At 46.9% G+C, this 27,711-nt stretch overlaps 1 protein-coding gene across 1 annotated transcript in view; it reads right to left on the bottom strand.

Annotated features, from left to right (window-relative positions):
- YIPF4 (Yip1 domain family member 4) overlaps positions 1 to 24,406 on the bottom strand; it is a 30,798-nt gene extending 6,392 nt beyond the window's left edge. Inside the window, exons 1-3 of the mRNA XM_075924969.1 lie at positions 24,168 to 24,406; positions 5,794 to 5,965; positions 1,269 to 1,440 (exon numbers count right to left, since the gene is read on the bottom strand). Of these exons, the coding sequence (XP_075781084.1) occupies positions 1,269 to 1,440; positions 5,794 to 5,965; positions 24,168 to 24,255 (432 nt within the window). The 5' untranslated portion in view covers positions 24,256 to 24,406. The remainder of the gene's footprint in view (positions 1 to 1,268; positions 1,441 to 5,793; positions 5,966 to 24,167) is intronic.
- Positions 24,407 to 27,711: the final 3,305 nt, after the last annotated feature.

Below are 27,711 nucleotides of genomic sequence, written 5' to 3'. Positions count from 1 at the left end.
AGGGAGAACTTTGAGTTCTAATAATAGCACATCGCTACAGGGAGAAGCTCAGTACAAGCTACCAGCAGGGCAGCCAGGAGTGTGGCAGGGGCCTCAGGCAGTGCAGCTGGGAGTCCCAGGGCTGAGGCATCCAGCCAGGGCCAGCAGCACAGCTGGCTGAAGGCAGTGGTGGCCAGCTGGAAACAGAAGCAGAGTTGGTGGGTGCCTGGGAGGTCAGTGACAGGGGACCTCCCTGGTCCAGCAAATACTCTTGCTTGGGACTGGCCAGGTCCCAAGAGTGCTGGACCACAGAGATCCAACCTGTAGTATGATTATAATTCAGAAGTTCAACCATCAAGTATTTAACTGCCATCTGAGTAAGCTAGTTTTTCCCCCTCTTTAGAAGAGATATCTTTACTACGTATGCTTGTATGAGTATGTCCAGGAGTAATGTATTGGTTGTGGGACTTCTAATGTTTTTTCTTTCCCTAAATATTTTAGTGAGTCATGTATGAAAGCCCACTATCTTTTTCCCTGTGCTGAAAGATGACAATGATAGAAATGACAGAAAACAAAAAAGAAAAAAAAAAAAAACAGAATACTAAAACTGGAAGAGACCTCTGAAGAGGTCATCAAGTCCAGTTCCCTGGCCTCATGGCAGGACCAGAAGGAACTGAAACATTAAGAAGTTAAATTGCACAATCAGAGAAGGGAATGAGGCCATACTGAAAAGCATGGTGCAGATATTTTATTCTATGATGGTGCACCAACTATAGAAATTTAAGTGACATTCACTTTCATCACTGATTGAAATTGAGGGACCCTTAAGAGTCACAGTTTACATTTTATTTAACATAGATGAACCAGGATTGTTACAGTGACATCTTTTACTTTATTACTGTGATGAAATACTGTATACTAATGTAGGTGTTTTATGTTTGTAGTCATTCCAGTTAGTGTACAGCATCTGATAAATTGCATGCCATTACAAGCCTCCAGAAATCCCACCCTTCCTTCGTTTGCACTTCAGAGACAAAAACTTGACATTTTTATTCTCATTAACTTGAGAGAGGTAGTTCAAGGAACATTTAGTATAGTATTACAAGTTTTTCAATATGCAGAAAGACTAATCTATTAAATCAATATATTTAGAACTAAATGTTCCACGCTTCTCACTGTACTCCAGACATGAGAGAAAAGGCTTTCGATCTGTCTATAAATATGACAGATGGTTTAACATTCAAGTCCCAAAATTTAAAGTTCTCTTTAGATAAAAGGTTTATACCTACCTTGAACTGTCCATATAATGAAATCATTGAGAAGAAAAGAACAACTGCCAGAGGGCCCCAAAAATCAGGGTTGTCTCTCACTACCTGTCTATTAAACCCAAGAGATGGCATAGGCATCAACACACATCGAATTTTGTAGTAAATATCTTTCAGATCAATGTCCAGTTCCTCCCTAAAATTGTAAAATAAAAGCTTTACTATATATTTTGGTAGTGGAACAGTTTGTGCATGAAGAATAATTCATCTCTCATAGCAGGTTAATTAAGCAGCGAGATTCTGTAGTTTGTTCATTACCAGTATACTTTCACATGCAGTGATACACCAGAAGTAGAATACTTTCCAATGTGCAGCTTAAAATGAAATCTCAACATCATAGTGCGATTAAAAAAATGTTTACGGTTTAAATAATCCAAGAAACCCATTACATTTCTAACAACCTCATTCAACAACATAATTTAATCATTAACTATATTGAAATATATACTGTGGTTGGGAACATAAGAGAAGGATAAAATACCCTACAGTCTGAATTAAGGTAAAGCTTCTGTCCTCCCTCCTACAGGCACATGTAAACAATAATCACCTGTAAAGGTTTGTTTATTGTCATGTGGAAATATACAACCACATACACACATTGCATTTATTTGTAGTGCATCTTAAAGATAATATATGCTTCCAACAGGGAACAAAAGTATAGCATCTATTAATCCTCCAAGAGTTTAAAAGAAATTGACCATCAACTTCAGGTTGTTGGTATTTTAATTGAAGGAAAGGTGTAATTTGCTTCAACTGAGTAGTGTGTCAATAGCTCAGCATGTGTCACAGCAATAACTAAGGGCTGATTCAGACCGCAAAATATGTTCTATCAGCGGATACTTCTACTCTCCCACCAACCACCCCTGTTTCAAGGCTATAAATTAGCCTTAAAATAATTAGGGATGGCCACCAGAGAACAGGTGCTTTCTGCAGAACTTTTCATTGGTATAGATCTGGCCTGTCAAACTACCCTGCCACTCCTCCACTCCTAGGCCAATCAAGTCCTGGAGACAGGAGAACATGCGAAGTCTCCTCCTCCTGCAAGAGGTGCATGGCGGCTGGAGAGAAATACTGGCTGTTTTAAAACAGCTGGTGGTTCTCTCTAGCCATCACGTGCCCCTGGCAGAACAGGGGCAAAAGGTGAGAAACTTCGTGCCTTCCCTTGCCCCCAGTCTCTGATTGGCCTGGAGACAGAGGGACTACATGAGTTCTCCTCGCTCTGGGGCACCTAGAGGGAACTGACAGCTGGTGATTCTCTTGGGAGGGGGAGGGGGCAGGCGAGGGGGGAGGGAAAAGACTTCATGTGCTCTCCTACCCCCAGGCCAATCAAGGTCTGTGGGCAGGGGAACAGACATGTCTCCTCACCCCCACCCCTTTCAGTTTGGCCCCAGGGCCACTTCAGACTTTTGTGAAATGACCCCCTTTTCAAAATTATTGTCCACGCCAATTTAAAGTCAATTTATATCAGAGAAGTTCAACCCTAATTAAATCTAAATCTTTCGCCACTTACTTCAGGACTATGGTGATGACAACCATGGAATACCTCTATTTTAGCTAGCAACTGCTAGTGTTCACTTGATATTCTCTAAAAGTCAGTGCTGCCGATTGTTTAACAATGCTAGAGAAATGCAATCTGAGGGCTTATCTAAACGACAAAATTCGGTTGACTTACTTTAGATTAACCTACTACCACTGCAGTAATCCAATTGACTGTGGGTGTACACACTACCCTTGTCCTGAAGATGCAGTGATTCCTCACCAAGGCTACATTTATACTGCACTCTCTTGTGCAAGAAAATACGCAAATAAGGCGAAGCAGTGAATATCGCCACTCCTCATTTGCATACTTAATGCGCTGCCATTTTGCGCAAAACCCCCCCCTCTTCCGCAAGAGCCGTTCTGCCTGAAAAAAGCGGCAGAACAGCTCTTGCACAAGAGGAGGTTTCTGCACAAAAAGGAGCTGTGCAGATGGCTCCTTTTTGTGCAAAAGCCCCTTGTGCAAAATGGCGGCTCATTAAGTATGCAAATTAGGTGCAGCAATATTCACCGCTTTGCCTCATTTGCATATTTTCTTGCGCAAAAGAGCACAGTATAGACGTAGCCCAAGAGTATTTGCACTGACTGAAGTGGGGGATTGACAACTGGGTGTGGGACACGGATAGCCACATGAGGCTGACAGCTGGAGCTCCTCATCTGCCCTGGGGTGAAAGCCCCAAGTATGAGCCTCTCGTGGGCCCATTTCACAGCACAAGATGAAATGGTGAAGAATGTCAATGTCACACTGCTACAGTCTCTACTCAAAGGAGCTGCACTTCCACGTCTCTGGGAGCATTCTGAGTAGCTGGGAGTGTAGGCTCTCAGTGACCAGCAGATATGCTCAAAGTTGGAGCCCAGTTGGGCAGCGTGGCTGGGAGTAGGGAGCCCAGATAGCAGCCCTCTGGGAGTGGATAGTAAGGAACCCTGAGGGGCGAGGAGAGTTAAGGCAAGTTACTGGAAGCTGGCAGCCAGGACAGCAGCTGAGCTCTAGATAAGGGGTCAGCAACAAATGGCTCATGAGCCAAATATGGCTCACCAGGGAGACAGATATGGTCTTCTGCAGCTCAAGGACATCTCAAGCTCAGCTCCCACAACCTCCCCCAGCAGCAGGGAGCCCACGCTGGCATTCCAGCATCGGATGCTCCTCACGATTGGAGTGCCAGCGCCAGCTTCCTGCAGGGACAGAAGGGGGAAACCCCAAGGCTCCCTACCAGATCCAGCTTGTAGGGAAGAAGCCTGAGCCAGAAGTGGCTGCGTGCTACTATTCCCCTCTCCCTGCTGGGAAAACAGCAATGCATGGATGTACTTCTTGGAGGCTTTCAGGAAAGCCTCCAGTTGCTGGGAGCGGCATGTGGCACAAAAACAAGTAAGTGCCCCCCAAGCTCCTCATGGCCAGACCCTGCACCCTCAGCCCTCTAACCCACCCCCTCCCCCATCAAGACCCCGCATCTCCAGCCTGCTCTTTCTCCCTTTCCCTTGGACAGACACACTCTCCTTCTCCCAACCCTCCCCTCTGCCCAGACACCCTGTCCCCAGCCTGATCCTGCACCCTCCCCCTTGGCCACACACATTACACCCAACCTGTTCCTGCACTCTTCCTTTTTCTTGCACCTCCCCCCGACCAGACACCCACCCCTACCATATATAAAGACAATGTTGAAACCTTTTGTGTTGGACATAATATTTTACTTTATTTTAAAATGAAGCCTGGTCAACAAGTCTCTAATTGGGGCCCAGCTCCCATCTGGCCGCAGCATCATAACACTCCTGCACCTCCACACACCCCAACTCTGTGCCCATCCTACACCCAAACCCCCTGCCCTGAGCCCCTCATACACCTCAACCCAGTCTCCTGCACCTCCAGCCCCTGCCAGCTGCCATAAGATTGACCGAAGACAACCTGAATGCGTGCATTTGACCAGTTATGATGTAAATGTCAAAAAATGTGCAAAAAGATGCAGCATCAGAAGTCCCATTACAATGTTTCATTTATGCTATTTTTAATCATTATGTCAATTATCAATAATATTAAGTTGTATATTTTCAGTCATGCAAATGAGTATTCTTATATGGCTCTATGTTGACCACTCATTCTGAACTTTGATGTAGTTTGGCTATTTGGTTTGAAAAGGCTGCCAGCCGTTGTGCTAGATGGATCCCCTGATCCCATCCCCGAATGACAACCTAACTTGTAGACCAGGTGCAAGGTTGGTTCACAGCAAGGAAGCTACCAGGCTCTGTTGTCAATTTCACAGCTCCAACAGCAAGCCGTGAAACTGACAGGAATTTTAGGCAACAGCTGATGTAAGTAAGATAGCATCTACAGGGACACAGTGTTGCTCTCACTACACCAACATAAGCCCTTTGCCTCTCATGGAACTGGAGTTAATATGACATGGTAGTGTGGCTCTTACAGCAGCTGGAGCAAGGCTACAGTGTAGACACTGACACAGGCAGAGCTCAAGCATAATTTTTCCAGGCCCAAGGCAAACTTGTAACCTCTACCACATACCACAATCTGCAGCTTGGGCTGGGTCCTAGTAAAGTATACTGTTCCCCTCATGTAGGGACCCCAGACATAGGTCAACATAAGCCTTCTGGTGCCCTAACTCTGTAGATTTGATTTTTTTGTTAATCCTTGAAAGAACAAAAGTTTAAAAGAAGCGATGAGAAAACAACTTTTTGTGATACTCTAGGAGTCAAGGCCAGCTATGCTCAAGTTTTATGTTATCCTTTCCCCCCCTCCGCTAACCCAAGGCAAGCAAAATGTTTTAGCTTTTTCCTGAATGAAGGCAATGATGTACAATATTACAAATACAATAAAAGACTTAAAGTTAAGGCATTTATCACTGTGGAATCCTAATCATAACAAAATACTAGTAGCTCACCAACGTGCAGGAAAAAAAAACAAAAATTCTTAACCAAAAAATAAATATGAGCAATTTTTACATACAGGAGTGGCTTGTTATCTTCTGGGTCATCATCTTCTACTTCCAAAAGCCAGCCATAACCTCTCTGTCTCAAGAATGTAGTTGCAGTAGAATCTTTCATGAACTCTCCTCCTCCTCCTCCTCCTCCTCCAAGATTTAGCTTAACATCTGGAGATGCTATAGAGCCACTAAGATCTTAGAGCAAAAAGAGAGAAAGACATGTTTATACCTTCACAAAAGACAGTTTGAACTGCTTCTCCTGTGTTTTCTGAATTCTAGTATCTACCTTATAGATGTTAGTACAGAGAAATATTCAAAGTCATTTAATAAAGTTGTACACTATAAGAGATACATAATTTGAAAGTGATAAAATATTATATGTAGACAGAAAGTATTGATAAAGTTATATCTGATTATTCTATGGCCAAAATGGTCCAACTTCTATGTGAAAATTAACCTATCTAAATAAATGGGTTAACTGCAGACACTTTGGTTTGATAGTTTTGGAATTACTTTGCATTATATGATGCAGCAGGTTGGTTAAATGACATTGCTACTATATTGGCATAAGACAGAAATTTGCTTAGGACTTCAAGTGCACAATTCTGCACCTTTCCACTCCACCCAATTTTCCCTTTTATGCATGAGTGGTTACAATAGGAAAAATTTGCACAGATACATATTGAAATGTATTCTGGATTTTATACATTAAAAAAAAAAACTACTCAAACTAAATAGGCCCTGCTTTTATTTATTCAGAGCTACTGTCAGGGGAGCGTCTCAGACCTCTCTGACATAGAATGATCTAGCCCTAGCAAAATACTAAAAGGAAAGGAGCAAAGCTTTCTGTTTTTTTATATGTACATGCCACAAAGACAAACTAAAATATATTGGAATGTTTCACTTACTTTGCAGTGTGATATACAGAAACCAGAATGAGACAGTATCAGAGTAATAACTGAAAACAGAATAAAGGCAGGGAAGTAGAAGGTGATAGGACGACGGGATGTTAGATAGCAGGTAACAGAATAGTTGGCTAACTGCATGAATTCTTTCTAGAGGTTAGTTGACTATTCTATAGTCCCCATGGGTGGGACCAGAAGCAGCAGTGAGGGGTGGCAGCAGCCCCTGTCCATGGGGGAATCCAGCTCCCCACAGACAGGGGTTGCTACTTGAGCAGACTCTGCCCGCGGCAGGCCAAGGTTCGCTGCAGGGAGAGGCTGGCTTGCAGCAGCCTCCCCTTAGAGGCAGCAACACTGGAGGGGTGGGGAGGTGGCTCCGCGGAGATGCTGCTGGGAGGAAACCAGCTTTTAAGCTGATACAGAGGCAGTGGCGGGGGGAATGCAAGTAGTAGACTAGATTAACTGTTAAGCATATGCTTATCAGTTAGTTGATTGTTCACTTACATCCCTAACAGGAGGAAAAAGTCATAAAAAAGGGGATGCTGCGGTAGGATGCAGTTTGTTAAAAAGTTAAGAATATCCCAGGGAGAAGTATCAATCTTCCAAGAACATAATCTCAATCGCCATTTGTTACTAGAAAAAGCACAACTGTTGTAGAAAACTTGTGCTGAGTACACTGGTGTAGAACCTTGTAAGCAAAAACTCTGATCTCATTTTGTTGGCTTCAAACCCTTTGCTTTACAGGTTTTCTTTAATGACACTCCCTATTTGCCTCCATTCCCTGTTCCCATCTTCCTGCCTTGTCCATATCATCCATTCCCCATTAACTTCTCTCTAGGTCAGGCATGTCCAAAGTCCGGCCCGCGGGCCAACTGCAGCCCGTGTTCCGGTTTAATACGGCCCCACAGGTAATTTGGCAATATCTATCTTTTATGGCCCCCAATGAATCCATATGTATTGAGATGAATACATTGTAAAATCTCAGTTAATGTCAGGTGGTCTAAATCAGTTATAAATATATTTGGACACAACATGTATACTTGGTGTTATGTTCCTGTTCATATTTTTGAACTTAAAAGTTGACAGACAACCTTTATTACCAATAATATGTAATGTACTTTACAATGTTCCTGACATATATTTCAGCTTCCTGGATTTTTTTTTTCATCTGGCCTTCAGATATGAAAGGCAGAGTGATTTACACCTGTTTAGATTTGTCATCCATGTGACGAAATGAAAAGTATGCCGTTTGCAATAAACTTTGCATAAAATAGTTAATTTGTGTTTAATTTTAATGGTTCAAAGAATGTCAGGCAAAATGGTCGGCCCTCACGCATGTTCACTTCATAAAATCTGGCCCTCTTTGAAAAAAGTTTGGACACCCCTGCTCTAGGCATACACTTGTTCACCAAGAAACCAATCTGAAAGGTGCATCTGCAACACCAGGAATAGGAACTAAACCTAATGTAGGTGAATAAAACAAAAACAATTGAAAGTATTTCTATTCCCAGGTGACCTTTCCCTCATTTTCTCAGAGATTATGACATATTTTGTACAGCAACTCTTCTTTTTGAGCGCTTTATAGCTGTAAGCACAGTTGGCACCAAGTATAGATTAGGGATGTAAAAACCCGTTTAATCAGTTAACTATATAAATGGAACTGGGCTGGAGCAACCTCCTTCTCCACCATAGGCTAGAGTGTCCCTGTCCATGGCATGCTGGCCTGAGCCCATCATGAGTGGGGTCTGCTCTAGCCCCTGCCAGTTAACCATAACCAGTAATCATCACAGCCCTAGTATAGATCACAATGATATTTCTGCAAGTATTCACAATGTAGAATATGAAAGGACCTCCAATCTTTAAACATTTTGGCCTGTCAATGTTAGGGGTAAAGTCAGTTCTCTCTGTATGGGCCTTTCACACAGCAACAGAAAGGGGAAAGGAGAGGAAGGAAGGTGGAAAAAGTGACTGAATCATAAAATTGAGAGCAAATCTGGGTGTAGACATTATAGCTTGGTATTTCGTTTAAGTTTCACAAGACCTTTTGTTATATTTTTATGTGAAAAACATTAGATAACAGACTATGCAAATACAACTAAGTTTTTAAGAAATCAGGATGCAATCTCCAATGATGGTATAACTTCTTAGTTTATTCTGTTCGTATGCATAAAGCCTTGACTTCTAGATGCTGGGACTGGACAAAAGGGGATATACCACTTGATAATTACCTGTCACAGGCCACTGTCAGAAGACAGGGTATTGGGCTAGAATGGACCATTGGTCTGACACAATATGGCCATTTTTAAATTCTTAATCTCTAGGGCATGTCTACACTGCAGTGTTATTTCAAAACAACCAAGTGAAGCAAGCCCGTTATTTCAAAATAATCCAAAATCTGTAACCCTCATTTCATGGGAAATAACACCTATTTCGAAATAGTTATTTTGAAATAGGGTATGTGTAGACAGCGCAGCTGTGGTTATTTTGAAATAAGTGGCCTCCAGAGATTCTCACAGGTGCCCTGGTGTCCATCATGTGCACACACATCAGCACTCTAAAGCCTGCAGGGAAGGGGGAACTATAAAGGTGCAGGCTCCGGGGAAAAGGGCATTTAGCACAAGGAAAGCCCTGTGCCATGCAGCAGCACCGTGTACTTCTTTCCCTGCTGCCAGGAGTAATCCCCATGCTCCCATCAAGCCAGCTCTCAACCCCCTGTCCAGAAGCAAGAGAGGAGGGCACCCCATCCTGGTCTGGTGCAGAGATACTAGAAAGAGGAGGCGAACCTCCAGGATCACAGTACCAGGGACGGGAATGCCGACATATACGGCCAGATGGCCAATAGCCTGGACCAGAAGGGACACAGCTGCACCCAGGAGCAGGTGCACATGAGGGTGACGGAACTGAGGCAGGCCTACACCAAGGCCAAGGAGCACAGTTCCCACTCAGAGGCAGCATCCCACTCTTGTCAGTATTACAATCAGTTCCATCACATTCTGGGGGAGGGGGAGGGAGGAAGTCTCCTCCTTGTTGTGAGTTCTGGGCTGGAGACACTCATCATCAGCCTCCTGGAGAGTGTGACTGTGGATGAGGAGAAAATGTGGATGAGGATCATGTCACCCAGGGATCGGATGAAGGCCCGTCAAATGAGTTCCATTACTTTCCCTAGACCCTAGAACCCTGGGGTTCCGCGGAGCACAACGAGGGGTTCCGCGAGGAGTTGGCGCTCCCCCGCCTCCTCTGAAAAAAAGAGAGAGAAAGCCGGCTAGCCAGCAAAGGCGTGGGCGGCGAGTTTTGTGGTGCCCACACTCCAGCAATATTTGGAGCTGGAGCGGGTTCCAACCTCCCCCCCCCCCCCGCGCGCATCCTTCCACTCCGGCCCCAGAGCGTCTCTTCCCCTGTCCCCGGACCCGTCCCTGCCATATGCAACCTTCCTTGAGCTCTCCCTTGCTGGCTGCTGCTGCCAGTGGGTGGAGAGACGCCCGGACGTGACATAACGTCACGGCCCGGGATTTTAAACTTGCTGGGCTGGGCGCTGTGATGCGCCGCATGGCTGAGTTGCAGGTTCAGAGTCCAGGGACAGAGCGCAGACTCCAGCCCCACAAAGTGGAAGGCAGAAGGTACGGGAGAGGGGGAAGAGGAAGGGCTGGGAGAGGAACGTGCTTGTGCAGAGGGGAAGGGGAAGGCACCAAAGGGACAGGGTGGAGGAAAGACAAATGGCAGGGGGCCAAGCGCAGACAATGAGGAAAAGGGCAGGAGGGGAGGTGTTAGTGGGAGTGGGGACAGGGTGATGCTGGGAGAGGAGAAGATAAGGGCATTGGGGGCTAGAGGGGTGAGGGGAAATGCTGGGAGAAGGCTTGAAAGAAGAGGTGGGCATGAGGAAGGCTGGAATGGAGCAAGTCATGTGAGAGGGCACAGGGGCATGAGGGGAATGGGAGCAGAGGGTGGTGAGGGGTGGGCATCAGGGAAAAATGGAGCAAAGGGGGCAGGGGAAGTGAGGGAAGGGGGAGGCACCAGGAGGGTGCAGGGGTAAGAGAAGGTGCAGGTGCCAGGGGATTCTGGGGGTAAAGCAGAAGGCCAGATACCTGCAGTGGAGGGACCACCATTAGAGGAGAGACGCAGGTCAGGTTTGTAGAGGGAGGTGTTAGAAGAGGGGATGAGGAGGGGTAGCTCACATGATCAGGGTGGGGCTACTGGAGAAGTGGGCACAGGGAGGAAAGAAGGGCTGGTGGAGGGGGGCAGGTTGCAGGAGGGCTGAGGACAGTGAGAAGAGCAGGAGTCAGGACAGCAGAGGAGAGTGAGGAGTCGGGGGACAGCAGGCACCAGGGGAGCTGACATGGCAGCAGAGGGAAAAGGTAGAGGTTTAAAAATATTTATTAATAACTTGGGTGGCACATCCAACAAGCCACATGAACTCAATACTGGTGCACAACACAAAATTCATTTTCCTCATGTGAAGAAACTCTTAGGCTGTGTCTACACTGGTTGTTTCTTGCGCAAAAACATCTTGTGCAAGTGTTCTTGTGCAAGAACACATCCACTCTTCCATGTGCGAGCTGTGCTTTTGCACAAGAGCATCTATGGCAGTGTGGACACTCTCTTGCCCAAGAAAGTGCCGATGGCCACTTTAGCCATAGGGCTTTCTTGCTCAAGAAATTCATGTTGCCTATCTACACCGGCCTCTTGCGCAAGAATAGTTGCTCAAAAGGGCTTATTCCTGAGTGGGAGCATGGTAGTTCTTGCGGAAGAAGCCCTGATTTCATACATGAGAACGTCAGTGTACTTGCGCAAGAACACACGGCCAGTGTAGACAGGCAGCAAATTTTTGCGCAGGAGCGGCCGCTTTGGCGCAAGATTGTGCCAGTGTAGACACAGCCAAGGGGAGGGAGGAAGGCAGGGGCAGGGAATCAGCACTGGCTCAGCATGTCTACATGGTTTGGGGGAAGGTGCAGGGAAACTGAGCTCAGCTGGGTTGCAGAGTGGGGAGGTCTGGGGGGGTGGGGTGTGTGTGGAGCTCAGAGCTCAGTTTGACTGCAGGAAGAGGGAGGTGCAGGGAACCGGGGCTAGACTCAAGGGGAGGGAGGGACAGGGAATGGGCTCTTGGCTCAGCAGTTTTGTGGGGCTTGGAGGAGGTGCAGGGAAACTGGGATCAGCTGTGCTGTGGGGGAGGCATGCAGGGAACCAGTGCAGGACTCAGCTGGGCTGAGGTGGATGGGGGAGGGCATACAGAACAGACAGGCAGCTCAGCTGGGCTGTGAGGGGCTGCAGAGAACTGGTGCTGCACTCCCTTGGATTGTGAGGGATGGTTTTGGGGGAAGTGCAGGGAACCAGCAGGGGTGGGAAGCTTAGTTCAGCTGCAGGGGATAGAGGTGCAAAGAAGCCTAGTGGGGAAGGGGGGAGGACCAGGAGCCCTGAAATGACCTCCCCTGGTCCAAAAATTCCTCATCTGGGACCAGTCAGGGAGGTCCAACTCCTACCCAAGTCCCCTCCTCGCACCCTCCCTCGTAGCCAGACACCCTACATCCAGCCTGCTTCAGCACCCTACCTACCACACAGACCTTGTCCCCTTCTGCTCCCCCAGCTCCCTCCCAGTCCCTGCACCCCATCCCAATCCCACTACTTTGCAGCCCTGCCATCCACCCTATCACCACCCTGGCCCCAACACCTTGCCTCACACCCCAGGACTCAGCACCGCCCCGGCCATCTGCCATCCACGCTAGCACCCAGCAGCACCCTGTTCCTTGTCCCAGCACCCTGCCAGTCACCCTAGTGCCCAGCAGGACCATGTCCCTGACCCCAGCACCCTGCCATCTGCCTGTCCCAGCACCTTGCCCCAGCACCCTGCCACCTGGGCCAGCATCCTTCCACCCAGCAGCACCCTCTCCCCAGCCCCAGCACCCACTAGCACTCTGTCCCCTACCCCCACCAGCACATTTGGGACCACATTAGTGAGGCTTGGGGGTTTTTGGAGGAGCTTTTTTTGTTTTTTTGCATCTCACTTGTGTGGCCCCAACTGACTTTTCTGTGAGTCAGTGACCTTTGACTCAAAACAGGTTCCTCACCCCTCTCATATATAAAGACAATGCTAAACCTTTTGAGTTTGACATAATATTTAAAAATGAAGCCAGGGCAACAAGCCCCCATTTGGGACCAAACCCCCATTTCACTGCAGCATCATAACACTCCTGCACCACCTGACCCCAAATGTGAGCCTATCATACACTGGAATCCCCGTCCTGAGCCTCTTACATCCCCACACTCCTGCATCCCCACATCCTCAGTCTTCTGCCACAACGTTCCTCCACCATCCACACATCACAAATCTGCGTCCTGAGCCATAGAACTGGAAGAGACCTCAGAAGGTCATCAAGTCCAGCCCCCTGCTCTAGGCAGGACCAATTCAACTATATCAACCCGGCCAGGGCTTTGTCAAGCCGAGACTTAAACACCTCTAGGGATGGAGACTCCACTACTTCCCTAGGTAACCCATTCCAGTGCTTCACCACCCTCCTAGTGAAATAATTTTTCCTAATATCCAACCTGGACCTCCCCCACAACTTGAGAGCCCATCATACTCACAACCTTATTGCCCTGAGTCCCTCACATATCCAGCCCAAACTCCTACACCCTCATATCCACAAGCCCTGGCTTGCTTAGCACCCCAACCTTCCATAACCTGAACCCAACACTCCCCAGCCTAGAGCCCCCTCCCTGATCCAACAGCCCCTTCTCCTGCATCCAAATTCCCTCCCAGAGCTTGTACTTCTCACCCCTTCCCACACCCAAATCCCTCATTCCCACCCCATACCTCACTCTCACTACGTTGAGACAGGTATAAGGGCTGGGGATAGCAAGTGATGGAGAGGAGGGGAACAGAGTGGATGAGGCCTCACAGAAGGGAGATGGGGGGGGGGGTGTCTTGGGGAAGGAATGTGATTTTCATGAATTGGTGGGTCCCTCTCTCCTCCCCCATTCCTACCTTTTTTTTTTTTGGCTTGACAAGCCATGGGGTTCCTCGAAATTCTGAAAAGCTGAAAAGGGTTCCTCGGCCAAATAAAATTGGGAAACACTGCCCTAGACACACACGGGGGAGGTGACGGGCAATGAGGGACTGCATATTCCTGGCTCAGCCTTCTCAGCCTGGGAATCGCACAGCAGCCTATGCGCAAGGGTTCACATATAGCACCAGTCTGGAGCACACCGCTACAATGAGGCTACCACACAGGAACCTTGAGCTGCTGCTCACAGGGCTCCTGCACAGGCCTGCCTTACTCCCAATCCTGCGGTAGGACACCTTCCCACCACAAGCCACTAAGGAGGATGGGGTCATGGACATACACACAGCAGTGCTGCACATGGCACACAGGCATGCCTGCACTCTCGGGGCAGCATCCACTCCTGGGCAAGGATGGCAAGGCAGAGGACACTGCCAGGAGGAGGAGGAGGAAGTGGAGGGGACCCCAGTAGCGCGCTCTCTCACACACACACACACACACACCCCTCCTCCACCTCCACGCAGGGATACAAGTCCTCTCCCTGTGGGATGCCGCCATTGCCGGACTCGGCATGTGCACAGCGTGAGCTGCCCTGGTGCCCCCTCCTGCACGCACGCACACTCCCAGGTCTGGCCCACACCTTCCCATGCCTGCTTGTCCCCGGGGTATGGGAGTAGCAAGGCTTCTCCCTCCACCCCCCCGGGACGTCTGTGCTCCTGCCGGAAAGGGACCACTGTCAAGGCCTCACATGGCCTTGCTCAAAACACATAGCCTTTGTCTGACCAGAGACCTTTCAGTGTCAACTCATGAGGGCTACTCTTCATGCAGTGTCTCCTGGGATGACTGTCCTTTCCTTTGTTCTTCACAGTTGGACCAGTTGCAAGTAAGGCATGAGCCACATCTCCTGCACCAGCCTCCCGACCCCACAAGGACCTCAAGCAGGAACACATAGCCTGCCTTCAGTCCCTTCAGCAGTCCCAGGTGCAGCAGGACTGTAGGATGAACAGAGATCTGGAGGAGCACTGGCCTGATCAGTAGCTGCACTGCTCCACCCAGCAGGAGCTGTCCCAGGAGGCCCAGAGCATGTGCACGGTATACAGCACTGCTGCCAACCAAATGTTCACTACGACTGAGCAGTCCAACAGCCACCCCTTTGCACCTGCTCCTTCCCAAGACCCCCCACCTCCGCTCCTACTCCTACTCCTCTCCCCACTCCTCCAACTTCTCCCCCCTCCCACACAAGGCAGTGGGACGACCCAAAGCAGGCACCAGTCCCAGCCCCAGCCCTAAACCTTTCCTCCCCCTTTCACCTCTCTCCTCCCTGCCAGGTTCTTTCCCCAGTTCTATTTACTCCAAATTGTTAAAAAAGTGTATTCTTTCCAAACAAAAAGTCTGGTTTATTGTATCTGCAGGGGAGGAGAGAGGAAGGGGAAGGTGAGCAGGGAAAGGAGGGGTGCAGAAGGAAAGGCACAGAGGAGCAATGCAGAGGTCCCTTGTGAGGAGTCCCAGGGAGGAGTCTCACAGTTGTCCTTGTCTGAAACTCTCCCTCAGGGCCTCCCAGTTGTGCATAGCTCCGATTGGCTTGTTGGATGGCAGCTGTGCATAGCTGCTCAAAGGCCCTTCTGAGCTGCTAGGCTTCTGCCCCCCACCCTGGAAGGAACGTCTCCCCCTTGTTTTTGCACAGGTTGTGCAGGACACAGCAGGCTGACACCACCTGGGGGGCATTCCGTTTGCCTAGGTCCAGGCAGATGAGGAGACAGTAGAACCTCCCTTTGAGACAGGCCAAGGTACCCACCACAAAAATGAGGGCCCTGCTGAGTCTACCATTGAAATGTTCCTTGCTTTAGTCAAGATATCCCATGTAGGGCTTCATCAACCAGGGAGCAAAGGATAGGCTATGTCCCCTACGATGCACATTGGCATGTTCACATCCCCCCACCCTGATGGTGTAGTCAGGGAAAAATGTGCCAGCATGCAGCCTGTTCTAGACGATGCAGTTACAGAAGATACAGGCATCGTGCTCCTTCCCTGACCACGCGATGTTGATGTCAGCGAAGTAGCCTTGATAGTCCATAAGGGCCTTCAGGACCGTGGAAAAGTACCCCTTCCGGCTGACATAATCTGATGCCCAGTGGTTGGGAGCCTGGATGGGGATGTGGGTGCCATCAAAACCCCCAACCCATACTTGGGGAAGCCCATGGCGGCAAAGCCAGCAACGATGGGTTCACGTCACCCAGGATGACGACCCTGCATAGTAGGATGGTGTTGATGACCCTCAACACCTGTAAAAGGATACAAACAGCAAATCACGAGGTTGCCAGGGCCCTTGGGAGGTCCTTGAGCTTAATCCTCTTTCCCACACTCTAGAACCAACCCCAACTTAGCCCACCCGGGGAATGGGGTTTCTGAAGGCAAGACTGGAAAGCCTTCCAGGGACAGAACTTCCACCATCTTCCACTTCCTTAAAGAACCCCATTCCAGCAGTTCACTGCCCTCCTGGGACAATAGCACAAGAACGCCATACCTGCATGACCATGGCCCTGACGGTTGATCTCCCCATGCCAAATTGGTTCCCAATTTGTCCGGTGTGGAGAGCTTCCAGAAGGCAATGACAATCCATTTCTGGAGGGGAATGGTGGGTCTCATGTGGGTGTCCCATCGCCTGAGGGCAGGGGCGAGTCACTCACACAACTCCAGAAAGGTGTCCTTCCACATGCAGAAGTTCTAGAGCCACTGCTGGTCGTCCCAGCGCTTCATGACAATGCGGTCCCACCAGTCTGAACTGGTGTCCTGTCACCAGAAATGGTGGTGCATGGTGTGCAAGGGAGGGCGGGAGGATCTGTGCTTTATGAGCAGCACATGTAGAAAGGAGAGGAGATGCCCCTCGGGGAACAGCGAGTCCTATTCCTGCAAAGCCATGAGGGCACCCTTCAGTAACTGCACCAGAAGGTGTGGCAGCAAGTGTAAGAACTGACGACTGCTTTGCAACAGGTCCAGCTTGATGGCTGGAGTGCTGTGTTGTCCACAAGGGCAACCAGAGCACGCAGTGGGAAGAGTTTACTGTCCCTCAAGGAGGTAGGCAATGGAGAAGAGCCTCAGGCATGACTGTACAGGGGGTCCCTTTAAGCAAGATCCTCAGCTAGTTTTAGGAAGCAGCTACATGAAGTGACTACTGTCCTGATACCCAGCCACAAGTGCTTTTGGGGGGGCTTTAAATGCAATTCCAGCTCCAATGAGTGTGGACACTCTATTTTGAAATAGCTTGGCGCTTTTTCAATGGGTATTTGTAGTGTGGATGTGCTATTTCAAAATAAGCCATCTTAGAGTTTTTATTCTAAAATAACATATTTTGAAATAAGTTTGTAGTGTAGATATACACTAAAGAATCTAGAGGATTAAAAAAAGTTGTGTATTTTTTTTCTCTCTCTGCGTGTGTGTGAGACTATTAATATGAAAAAGAAGTTTAAACAGATTTAGACAATACAAAGTATTTCAATACCCACATCATGTCTATACCACTGTTGTCCAGTCCCACCATCTACAAGCCAAGGCTTAGGGATATCCAGAGCATGGGGTTGTGCCCTGACCATCTTGGCTAATAGCCATTTATGGACCTATGCTCCATGAACTCACTTAAATTATTTTTTGAATCCATCACACTTTTTGCCTTCACAACATCTCCCAGCAATGAGTTCTACAGGTTGACTGTGCATTGTATGAAGCAGAACTTTATTTGTTTTAAACCTGCCTATTCATTTCATTATGTGACCCCGGATCATATGTAAGGATTAAGGACACTACTTCAGCCACTTTCTCCATACCATTCATAATTTTTTATAGACCTCTGTCACAACTAGGGCTTTATTTCAAAATAACCACTCTTAGGTCAAATTTATAAGAAGAGCATCCATACTACTAAGCCAGTTATTTTGAAATAGGGGGCCGATTATTTCGAAATCTTTACTCCTGCTTTTCTTGGAGAATAACGCTAATTTTGAAATATTAATATTTTGAAATAGCATTAGTGTTGACATTCTGGTGCTGCTATTTCAAAATAACTGCTCCCTGGAGTAATTCAACCTAATTATTCCCCAGTGCTTCCTGGGGCTCTAAGTCAAGGTAGCGCATCCACATTAACAGAGCCTGCCTCAGACTGATTTCCAGGCTTCTCCATAGTGTGGACATGCTATTTTGATTTTAACAAGTTGAGAGTTAAGTAGATTTTAGTTATTTTGAAATAGTTTCCTAGCGTCAACATGGCCTAAAGTGCCACAGTACTCCTTGTTGTTTTGGCAGATACAGACTATCACTGCTACCCCTCTAAGAACTCAATTTAGGACAGACCCTCAGATTTGTCACCTAAAAAGAATGACTTCTGTGGGAGAACCTTCTTCACATTGTCTGTAACTAAGACAGATGCAAAGACTTTATTTAGCTTCTCCTACTCATGTCGGAATTCTGCACCAAAAAGTTAAAAAGTCTGCACATGATTTGAAAGTTCTACATATTTTGTTTGTCAAAACAACAATATAATATGTCAGTTTCAATTATTTTGATAATTTATTTCAACATGGCTATCAGCAAATATGTCTTTAACATTGAAGAAAGCAAACAAGATTCAGGAAATGTTTTTTGAGAGGGACGCCTTACTTGACATATTAATATAGAACTTTAAGTAATTAAACTACAATACAGGAACAAAATCTCATAAAAAACTATTAAGCATTTCCTAAACACAGATAGTTCTGCCCATGGAAGGTCCGCTCTAAACCAGAATTTGCAACATAAATGTACCAGGAATTAAGACAATATAGAACCCAGAAAAAAAAAGTGGCTCCTTGACACTCACTGAACAAAACATTGTTGAAATAGTTCAGAAATATTTTATGTTAGCATAAGTTATACATTTCTGCATAGCGATGTCAAAAACACTAGCAATATAATTCAGATATTTATATGTAAAATGATAGATTGGGAAATGTACATACTAAACAGGCCTTACATCAAAATAAGAGGCTTATACTAGAGCTTTTACACTCAGCAAACTAAATAATCAGACCTATATCAAAATTTTAAAAAATTATCAAATTTATATATAAATAAAAATGTGAGGAAAATACTCCCCAAAGTTCCTGATTTTAAATGGCACATTTTTAGAATGATATATCTGTTCAGACGAGCTAATTTAAACAAAAAACAATTTTAATAGAAAGAAAAATATAAGTATGTTTACAGTAAAGCAGATTTTTCCCCTAATTGAATGGTCAGTGAATCATCTCATTAGAGGAAGATATAGTTGATCCTTAGGACAAGTAGGGCACAATAGGCTCATCATGGTGTCCACCTCAAAAAACAGAAAGAGGAAAAAAACATTCCTGGAGGAGAAAGGAAGTCATGCAATCAGCAAGTATTCACTCTAGAGACAGGCAAGAAGTGCACACAGGAAGAAGGACTTAAGACAGTGAGATCTAATTATAAAAATCAAGAAATATAGCAACACAAATTAACATCCCTGGTTCATTACCAGGTACCCTAGATCAGTGGTTCCCAATCCTTTTTACACAATGGACTGGCAAACCCATTCATAAATTTTTGATGGACCAGTTACATTGTATTTGCATATTCACTATGCAAATAATGAATATGCAAATAAAATGTTACCTGTCTGCGGCAGCCACCTGCCATGAGGTGACTGCTGGAGCTGAAGCCAGTTGTTTGCAGTGGCTCTAGGGACGAGGGGTACACCAGTCTCACATGCACCCATGGGCAGCCCGGAGGTGGTGATTTTAATCTCCCCTATATGTTTCTGATGCCTGAATGGATGCACCCACTTGAGGGCCATTTCCTAGGAGAGGCACGTGACCCCTCCCACAGCTTCCCTTCACTATCAGAATCAATCTACGGTGGCATTCTCGGAAATGCTTCCAGTTCCACGCTCAGGGCCAGGTAGACAGGCAGAGCTTCAGAGTCTCAATGCGTGGATGAGACGATGGTGTAGGGAAGAGGGGGTTTGGATTTATTAGGAACTGGGGACACTTTTGGGAGAGGGGGAACCTATACAGGAAGGATGAGCTCCACCTAAACCAAGGTGGAACCAGACTGCTGGCACTAAACATTAAAAAGGCCGTAGAGCAGTTTTTAAACTAAGAGATGGGGGAAAGCCGACTGGTGCGGAGATGCACGTAAATCGGATGAAGACTTCTCTTAGAGGAGAATCCATTGATAGAGATTCTCTAAGCTGTAGTCAGAAAGAGAGGAGGGGAGAGGACAAACCATGGGCCAGAGCAGACAAACAACCGCATATAAAGGAATCCAATGCATAAGGGAAGGGCAGACAAATAAGCAGTGGCAAATTTCTAAAGTGCTTCTACACAAATGCTAGGAGTCTGACTAATAAGATGGGTGAACTAGAGTACCTCATATTAAAGGAGGAGATTGACATAATAGGCATCACTGAAACCTGGTGGAATGAGGAAAATCTGTGGGACACAATCATACCAGGATATAAAATATATCGAAAGGACAGAGCAGTCCGGCTGGATGGCAGAGTGGCACTGTATGTGAAAGATAACGTAGAATCAAATGAAATAAAAATATTAAATGAATCAACATGTTCAATAGAATCACTATGGATAGTAATTCCATGCTCTAATAATAAGAAATTAGCAGTAGGGATATATTACCGACCACCTGACCAGGACAGCGATACTGACATTGAAATGCTGAGAGAGATTAGAGAGGCTATCAAAATAAAGAACTCTATAATAATGGGGGATTTTAATTACCCCCATATTGACTGGATACATGTCACCTCAGGAAGAGAAGCAGGGATAAAATTTCTCAATGGGCTTAATAACTGCTTCTTGGAGCAGCTGGTACAGGAACCCACAAGGGGAGAGGCAATTCTCGATTTAGTCCTGAGTGGAGCACAGGATCAGGTCCAGGAGATAACCGTTACAGGACCACTTGGGAATAGTGACCATAATATGATAACATTTAACATTCCCGTGGTGGGAAGAACACCTCAGCAGTCCAGCACTCTGGCATTTAATTTCAAAAAGGGGAATTATGCAAAAATGAGGAGGTTAGTTAAACAGAAATTAAAAGGCACAATCACTAGAGCCAAATCCCTGAAAGCTGCATGGAAACTTTTTAAAGACACCATAATAGAGGCCCAACTTAAATGTATACCCCAAATTAAAAAACATAGCAAGAGACCTAAAAAGGAGTCACCATGGCTTAACCACCATGTAAAAGAAGCAGTGAGGGACAAAAAGGCATATTTTAAGAAGTGGAAATCCAATCCTAGTGAGATAAATAGAAACGAACATAAACACTGTCAAATCAAGTGTAAAAATGTAATAAGAAAAGCAAAAAAAGATTTTGAGGAACAGCTAGCCAAAAACTCTCAAAGAAATAACAAAATGATTTTTAAGTACATTAGAAGCAGGAAGCCTGCTAAAAAACCTGTGGGTCCCCTAGATGTTCGAGCTATAAAAGGAGCTATTCAAGGACGATAAAGCCATTGAAGAAAAACTAAATGATTTCTTTGCTTCAGTCTTCACGGCTGAGGACGTTGGGGAGATTCCCAAATCTGCACCGTCCTTTGTGGGTGATGAATCTGAGGAACTATCCCAAATTGAGGTGTCATTAGAGGAGGTTTTGGAACAAATAGAAAAACTTAATGTTAACAAATCTCCGGGACCGGATGGCATTCATCCAAGGGTTCTAAAAGAACTCAAATGGGAAGTTGCTAAACTATTATCTGTGGTTTGTCACCTATCCTTTAAATCGGCTTCCGTACCTAATGACTGGAAGGTAGCCAATGTAACACCAATATTTAAAAAGGGCTCTAGGGGCGATCCTGGCAATTACAGACCGGTAAGTCTAACTTCAGTACCGGGCAAATTAGTCAAAACAATAGTAAAGAATAAAATTGTGAGGCATGTAGAAGAACATAATTTGTTGGACAAAAGTCAACATGGTTTCTGTAAAGGGAAATCATGTCTTACTAATCTATTAGAGTTCTTTGAAGGGGTTAACAAACATGCAGACAAGGGGGATCCAGTAGATATAGTATACTTAGATTTTCAGAAAACCTTAGACAAGATTCCTCACCAAAGGCTCTTGTGTAAATTATACGGCAATGGGATAAGAAGGAAGGTCCTTTCTTGGATTGAGAACTGGTTAAAAGACAGGAAACAAAGGGTAGGAATAAATGGTAAATTTTCAGAACGGAGAGGGGTAACTGGTGGTGTCCCCCAAGGGTCAGTCCTCAGACCAATCCTTTTCAACTTATTCATAAATGATCTGGAGAAAGGGGTAAGCAGTGAGGTGGTAAAGTTTGCGGATGATACCAAACTGTTTAGGATAGTCAAGACAGAAGCAGACTGTGAGGGACTCCAAAAAGATCTCACCAAAGTGAGTGATTGGGCAACAAAATGGCAAATGAAATTTAATGTGGATAAGTGTAAAGTAATGCACATTGGGAAAAATAACCCCAACTATACGTACAGTATTATGGGGGCTAATTTGGCTATGACAAATCAGGAAAGAGATCTTGGAGTTATCGTGGACAGTTCTCTGAAAACTTCCATGCAGTGTGCAGTGGCAGTCAAAAAGGCAAATAGGATGCTAGGAATTATTAAGAAAGGGATAGAAAATAAGACACAGAATATCTTACTGCCCCTGTATAAAACTATGGTACGCCCACATCTTGAATACTGTGTACAGATGTGGTCTCCTCACCTCAAAAAAGATATTTTGGCCTTGGAAAGAGTTCAGAAAAGGGCAACTAAAATGATTAGGGGTTTGGAACGGGTCCCATATGAAGAGAGGTTAAAGCGACTGGGACTTTTCAGTTTAGAGAAGCGGAGACTGAGGGGGGATATGATAGAGGTATATAAAATCATGAGTGGTGTGGAGAGGGCGGATAAAGAAAAGTTATTTATTAGTTCCCATAATAGAAGAACTAGAGGACACCAAATGAAATTAATGGGTAGGTCTAAAACTAATAAAAGAAAGTTCTTCTTCACACAGCGTGGAACTCCCTGTCAGAGGAGGCTGTTAAGGCTAGGACTATAACAGAGTTTAAAGAGAAGCTAGATAATTTCATGGAGGTTAGGTCCATAAAAGGCTATTAGCCAGGGGATAGAAATGGTGTCCCTAGCCTCTGTTCGTCAGAGAACATAAGAATGGCCGTACTGGGTCAGACCAAAGGTCCATTCAGCCCAGTATCCTGTCCGCCAACAGTGGCCAGCACCAGGTGCCCCAGAGAGGGTGGACCGAAGATAATGATCAAGCGATTTGTCCCCGGTCATCCTTCTCCAGCCTCTGTTTGTCATCCTTCGGTCCACCCTCTCTGGGGCACCTGGTGCTGGCCACTGTCGGCGGACAGGATACTGGGCTGGATGGACCTTTGGTCTGACCCAGTCCAGCCGTTCTTATGTAATTACTCTGTAGGGAAAAAACAAAACATCTGCAAGGAACTGTCATTTTGCACTTGGGCCATGGTATAGAATTCCTTCAAGAGTATTCTATATAATGGTCTTATCTTCCTTGAGTGATTCTTTGCACCCCTCCACCACAGTAGTGCCAGTGATTGGCAGGCTTCTTGTTTCTGATGAACTTAACGTGTCTGGCTGCTAGTCTGATTCTTTTGCTAAATGCTCCTCAATATTTTTCTGCCTGCCTAATTCTACTTTTATATTTGATTCACCACAGTTTAATATATTTCATGAATGAAGCACACTCACTTTAGTCTTATATTTTTTAGTAGATTTTCATCCTGGTTCTAGCTTCATCATAGGCCACATGTAAATCCCTAATCACGTCTGAATAAACATGTTCGCCTGGCCACTAGTTATGTTTATGCAATGATGAGTCATATTCCTATGGTAGAGAATTGCGGGGAGGTGGGAGAGATGTTGGCTACCAGTTAAACTACAGGTGGCACAACGCTGCTTTATCCAAAGCAATAGGGCATATCTTGTGATGTAAAGGCAGCTTTCTCAAGACACATTTTGGGACCCCCGAGCCATTGACGCAGCCCCGCCAGCCTATTCCCCACACTGTAACACAGCGTGACGTCCGCGCAATCCCAGCTTCCCGATACTTCCAATATTGTGGCCGCAAGTTACAACACCGCAGCGAGTGGGCGGGCGGGGGAGCAGCTTCCACTTGTGTCATCGGCACGGATGGGTCACTGTGCGCTCGGCGCAGCCCTGGCCGGCTCCGACATGGGGGGAGGAGACCAGCCCGCCAGGCCGGGGCTCGTGCCACGCAGACGGAGCCGCAGCCCGGGTTTGGCAGGGAGGCGGTTACGTTTCATTCCCACCCACCTCAAGCGGCCAGAGACGCTGCCGGGCCGGGGGGCTCGCCCCACCCCCACAGGCTTAGCGGGGCGGGAGTCGCCGCCCTCCGCCAAACACAGCAGCGCCCCCGGGGCCGCCCGCTCGGCCACTGCCGGGTCGGAACCGCGCGCCCGCCCGGCCCCGCTCTCACCTTCCGCTTCGGCCGAGGAGACGAAGGTGAAGTCCCCGTTGCTGGGCGCGTACAGGGGCGGCGGCAGCTGGGGACCCGGAGGCTGCATCGCCCCCCCCGCTGCGGGGCCGGCGAAGGCGCGACCGAGAGGAAGGGGCACAGGCCGCGGGCCTCCCCGCAACTCTCGCTCAGTGGGCCGGGCAGGCGGCACCCCCTCCTGTGACAGGACAACAACAACGCCACTGCCCTTCCGATTGGCTGTTTGTGAGACGCCGTCTGATTGGCTGCTCACGCGGCCATCCCGACTTATTCTCTGGACGGTGTCTCCAGGACCTAAATGTAAAACTCCTTCTGATTGGTGGGTACATCCAGGATTGAAGTTGGGAAGAGACACTCACTCTGGGGGGAGCTATTTTGTTCCGTATCTTCCCCTCTGCTTATTTCCGTTTGGTTTATTCCATAAGAACAGCCGGGGCCAGCGGCTGTCACTCAACACAGTTCACTGCTGTTCTCAGCCAGTTCCACCTTGCCTGCCCCCAGCTACCGCTGCCCTTCCTCACCCCCCCAACCATCATCATCATCACCTCCCAATCAAAGCCACCTCCCATTGCTTCTCACACGATCCACTTCTTATTACTTGTCTGCCTGGCTCCCGGCCTGCATTTTTCCCACTACGCACCCCTTGCCCTTCTTGCCCCCTTAAGGCTGCCCCCTATCCCTGCCACTGCCCCCCATGGTTTTCATAGCCACTGAAACTACCCCTCACTGCAGAACTGTAATCCAGAATCTGTATAATTGTTTTAAAATTAAATAATGTATGTTTCTGGCCCTTTCGGGTTGCAGATAACCACGAGAATGGACACAAGTGCAAGTCAATGCAGAGTTGCCCTGCTGAACCTGCAAACAGTCTGCAAAATAGTTCTTAAAACATGTGACTTGCCCCATCCATCTCATTCAGGCCCCTTTGGATTTTTCAATACTGTGGTTTGTGAAATACACACATTTTCAAAGATGTTGTAGAGCTTAGCATTTTCCTCATGGCCAGTCATTTTGTTCTTCATCTACCTTGCCTGCCTACCAGGCTGTATTGCCTCTCAGATATCTTTTTGTTGTACTATTTTATTTCTGAAAAATTGCATCAACAAAAAATGTAACACACATAATTGTATGATATGCCAACTGATTGTTCATACATGTTCTTGAAGTAATACAAACTTAATTAATTAAAAAAGCAGTCTGCACCCATCACTGGCAACTAAGGACTACACAAGTCTGGGCAAAGGATTAGGTCTAAAGCAGGGACTGTCCCTGTCCTTCATAGACAGTCTTTTTGCCAGTGTAGACCCAGTCAAGCTCACACACATACCTATTAGCAGAGAAAGAAGAAAGTCCTCCTTTCCATGCTTATATAGAGCAGGAAAACAGTGGATTTTCTGCTAAACAGCCTTTACTCTATAAATGCCTTTTGATGTCATGTCATATATAAGAGATATGGAGGGACTTTGCCTTTCCTCCAGCCGTTCAACTGATCAAAATTATTCTCTCAAACTTTCTCCTCTTTAGTTTTCTGTTATGATTTATACCTGGTTTTCTGGGTTTTTTTGTTTAAGCCACCAGAGAGCACCATAGTATTACTTTTGCTATACCCAAGCTTACCAAAAACAAGTAGTCCTGTGGCACCTTAGAGACTAACTAGTATCCACATCTTCAGATGAGATGATCTTGTGTATCATGTCCAGGATGGTCCCCTGAGAACGATATGCAGCAACCTGCATGGAACTTGGAAGGAAGACCACAAGTGGTAGGAAGGAAGAATTTGGAGGAGGCACCAGGAAGTCAGTTTGTGAAAGTGTGGTTTGAATGCTAGCTTCAATGCAGCATCTGTGTAAATACAGGTTGGATCTCTCTAGTTTGGCATCTTTGGGACCTGACCTGTCCCAAACAAGGGGATTTGCTGGACAAGAGGAGGTCCCTTGCTACCGACTCCCCATATCACCTTTTCTCCCCACTGCCAGCCCCACCAGCTCCCTTGTTGGGCTACTGTACTGCTGCAGCCTCAGCAGCCCGAACTGCCCCGGCCCCAACCCCGCTATCGGGACGGCTGCATCTCCAGCCCCGGCCCTGCTATCAGGGCTGCTACGGCTGCCGCATCTCTGGCCCTGGCCCCACTACCACGGCTGCCACAACTATCATATCCCCAGCCCTGCTACTGGGGTTGCCATGGACCCTGCTGCGCTCCCGGGGCTCCGGCGCTGGTCCCAGCCCCGCCAGGCCCCAAGCCGCCATTCCTCTACCCACTGGGGTTCCCATCAAGGACTGCCTGGTCCAGAAACACCCATGGTCCTGCCGGACCACAGATGTTGCTGGATGAAATAGTCCAGGTTTTGGGAGGTCCAACTTGTAGTTTTCTTAATAAAGACCCAGTTTAGTTTTAGAAACATGGACAGTCCGGTATTTTTGCCTCCAGTCTGGTAAAAAAAAAATTGCAGAAAATACCAGACACCTAAAATGTCCAGTATTTTTGGATTTTTTCCAGGCCAGGAGGCAAAAATCCTGGTCTGTCCGGGTCAATACCGGACACCTGGCAACCCTACACACACTCAGCAACTGGGCCTAGCCCCCTGTTCCCCCCCCCCCCCCCACACACACACACTTGGTTCTGCAGGGGAGCTGTCTGGCCCAGAGCAGGGAGAAAAGATGGGCCATGCTGCGTTTTTTTTAAATTTGTATTTATTTTTTGCTCAACAACTTTGGTCTTCCACCTTTTTTTTCCTTAACAGAATTTTTTCGCAGTGTTTTTTTTTTGGGGGGGGGGAGGGGTGTGTGTTCGGTATTTTTGCTTCAACCATCTGGCAACCCTAACTGTACATCACATACATATATATCAGTTCAGCACATCCTCTTGTGAAGACTCATGCCTCTGAGCTCTCAAATGATAGTAATCTTCTGCTGGAACCACCTTGAAGGACAGTGAGGGAACACTACTTGTTCTCTCCTGAGAATATTCATTGTTACTGGTTCTAGGCCAAGGTATACCTTCATTGCCAGTAGAAATAGCTGCACACTGGGCATTTGATTATTGTAATTAGCTAACGGTTTAAACAATTGTTAATCAGAACTGGTTTTATTTTACAGCTAGCTACATTGAGAATACCAATATGCTGTTGTCAGAGGATATTGCACAGTATATTCTCTGTGTAATCAAAAGATTAGGTCATACAAATAATGGATCTACTGCAAATAGTTGTGGGCTTGGATATACAGGCAGTCCCCGGGTTACGTACAAGATAGGGACTATAGGTTTGTTCTTAAGTTGAATTTGTATGTAAGTCGGAACTGGCTCCAGATTCAGCCGCTGCTGAAACTGATCAGCGGCTGACTACAGGAAGCCCTAGGCAGAGTTGCTCTGCCCCCGGCTTCCTGGAATCAGCCGCTGATCAGTTTCAACAGCAGCTGAATCTGGACTCCTGGGACAGAACAGCTGGGGCACTGCCGGGTAGGTCCCCGCAGGACCAACCCGGCAGCACCCCAGCTGCTCTACCCCGCAATAAAAGCCTGGTCTGCT

This window comes from Pelodiscus sinensis, chromosome 3 (assembly GCF_049634645.1).
Source record: "Pelodiscus sinensis isolate JC-2024 chromosome 3, ASM4963464v1, whole genome shotgun sequence".
In the NCBI taxonomy this organism is placed as follows: Eukaryota; Metazoa; Chordata; order Testudines; family Trionychidae; genus Pelodiscus; species Pelodiscus sinensis.
Note: the sequence above shows the minus strand (reverse complement) of the source record. Positions and strands in the feature narration are given on the sequence as shown.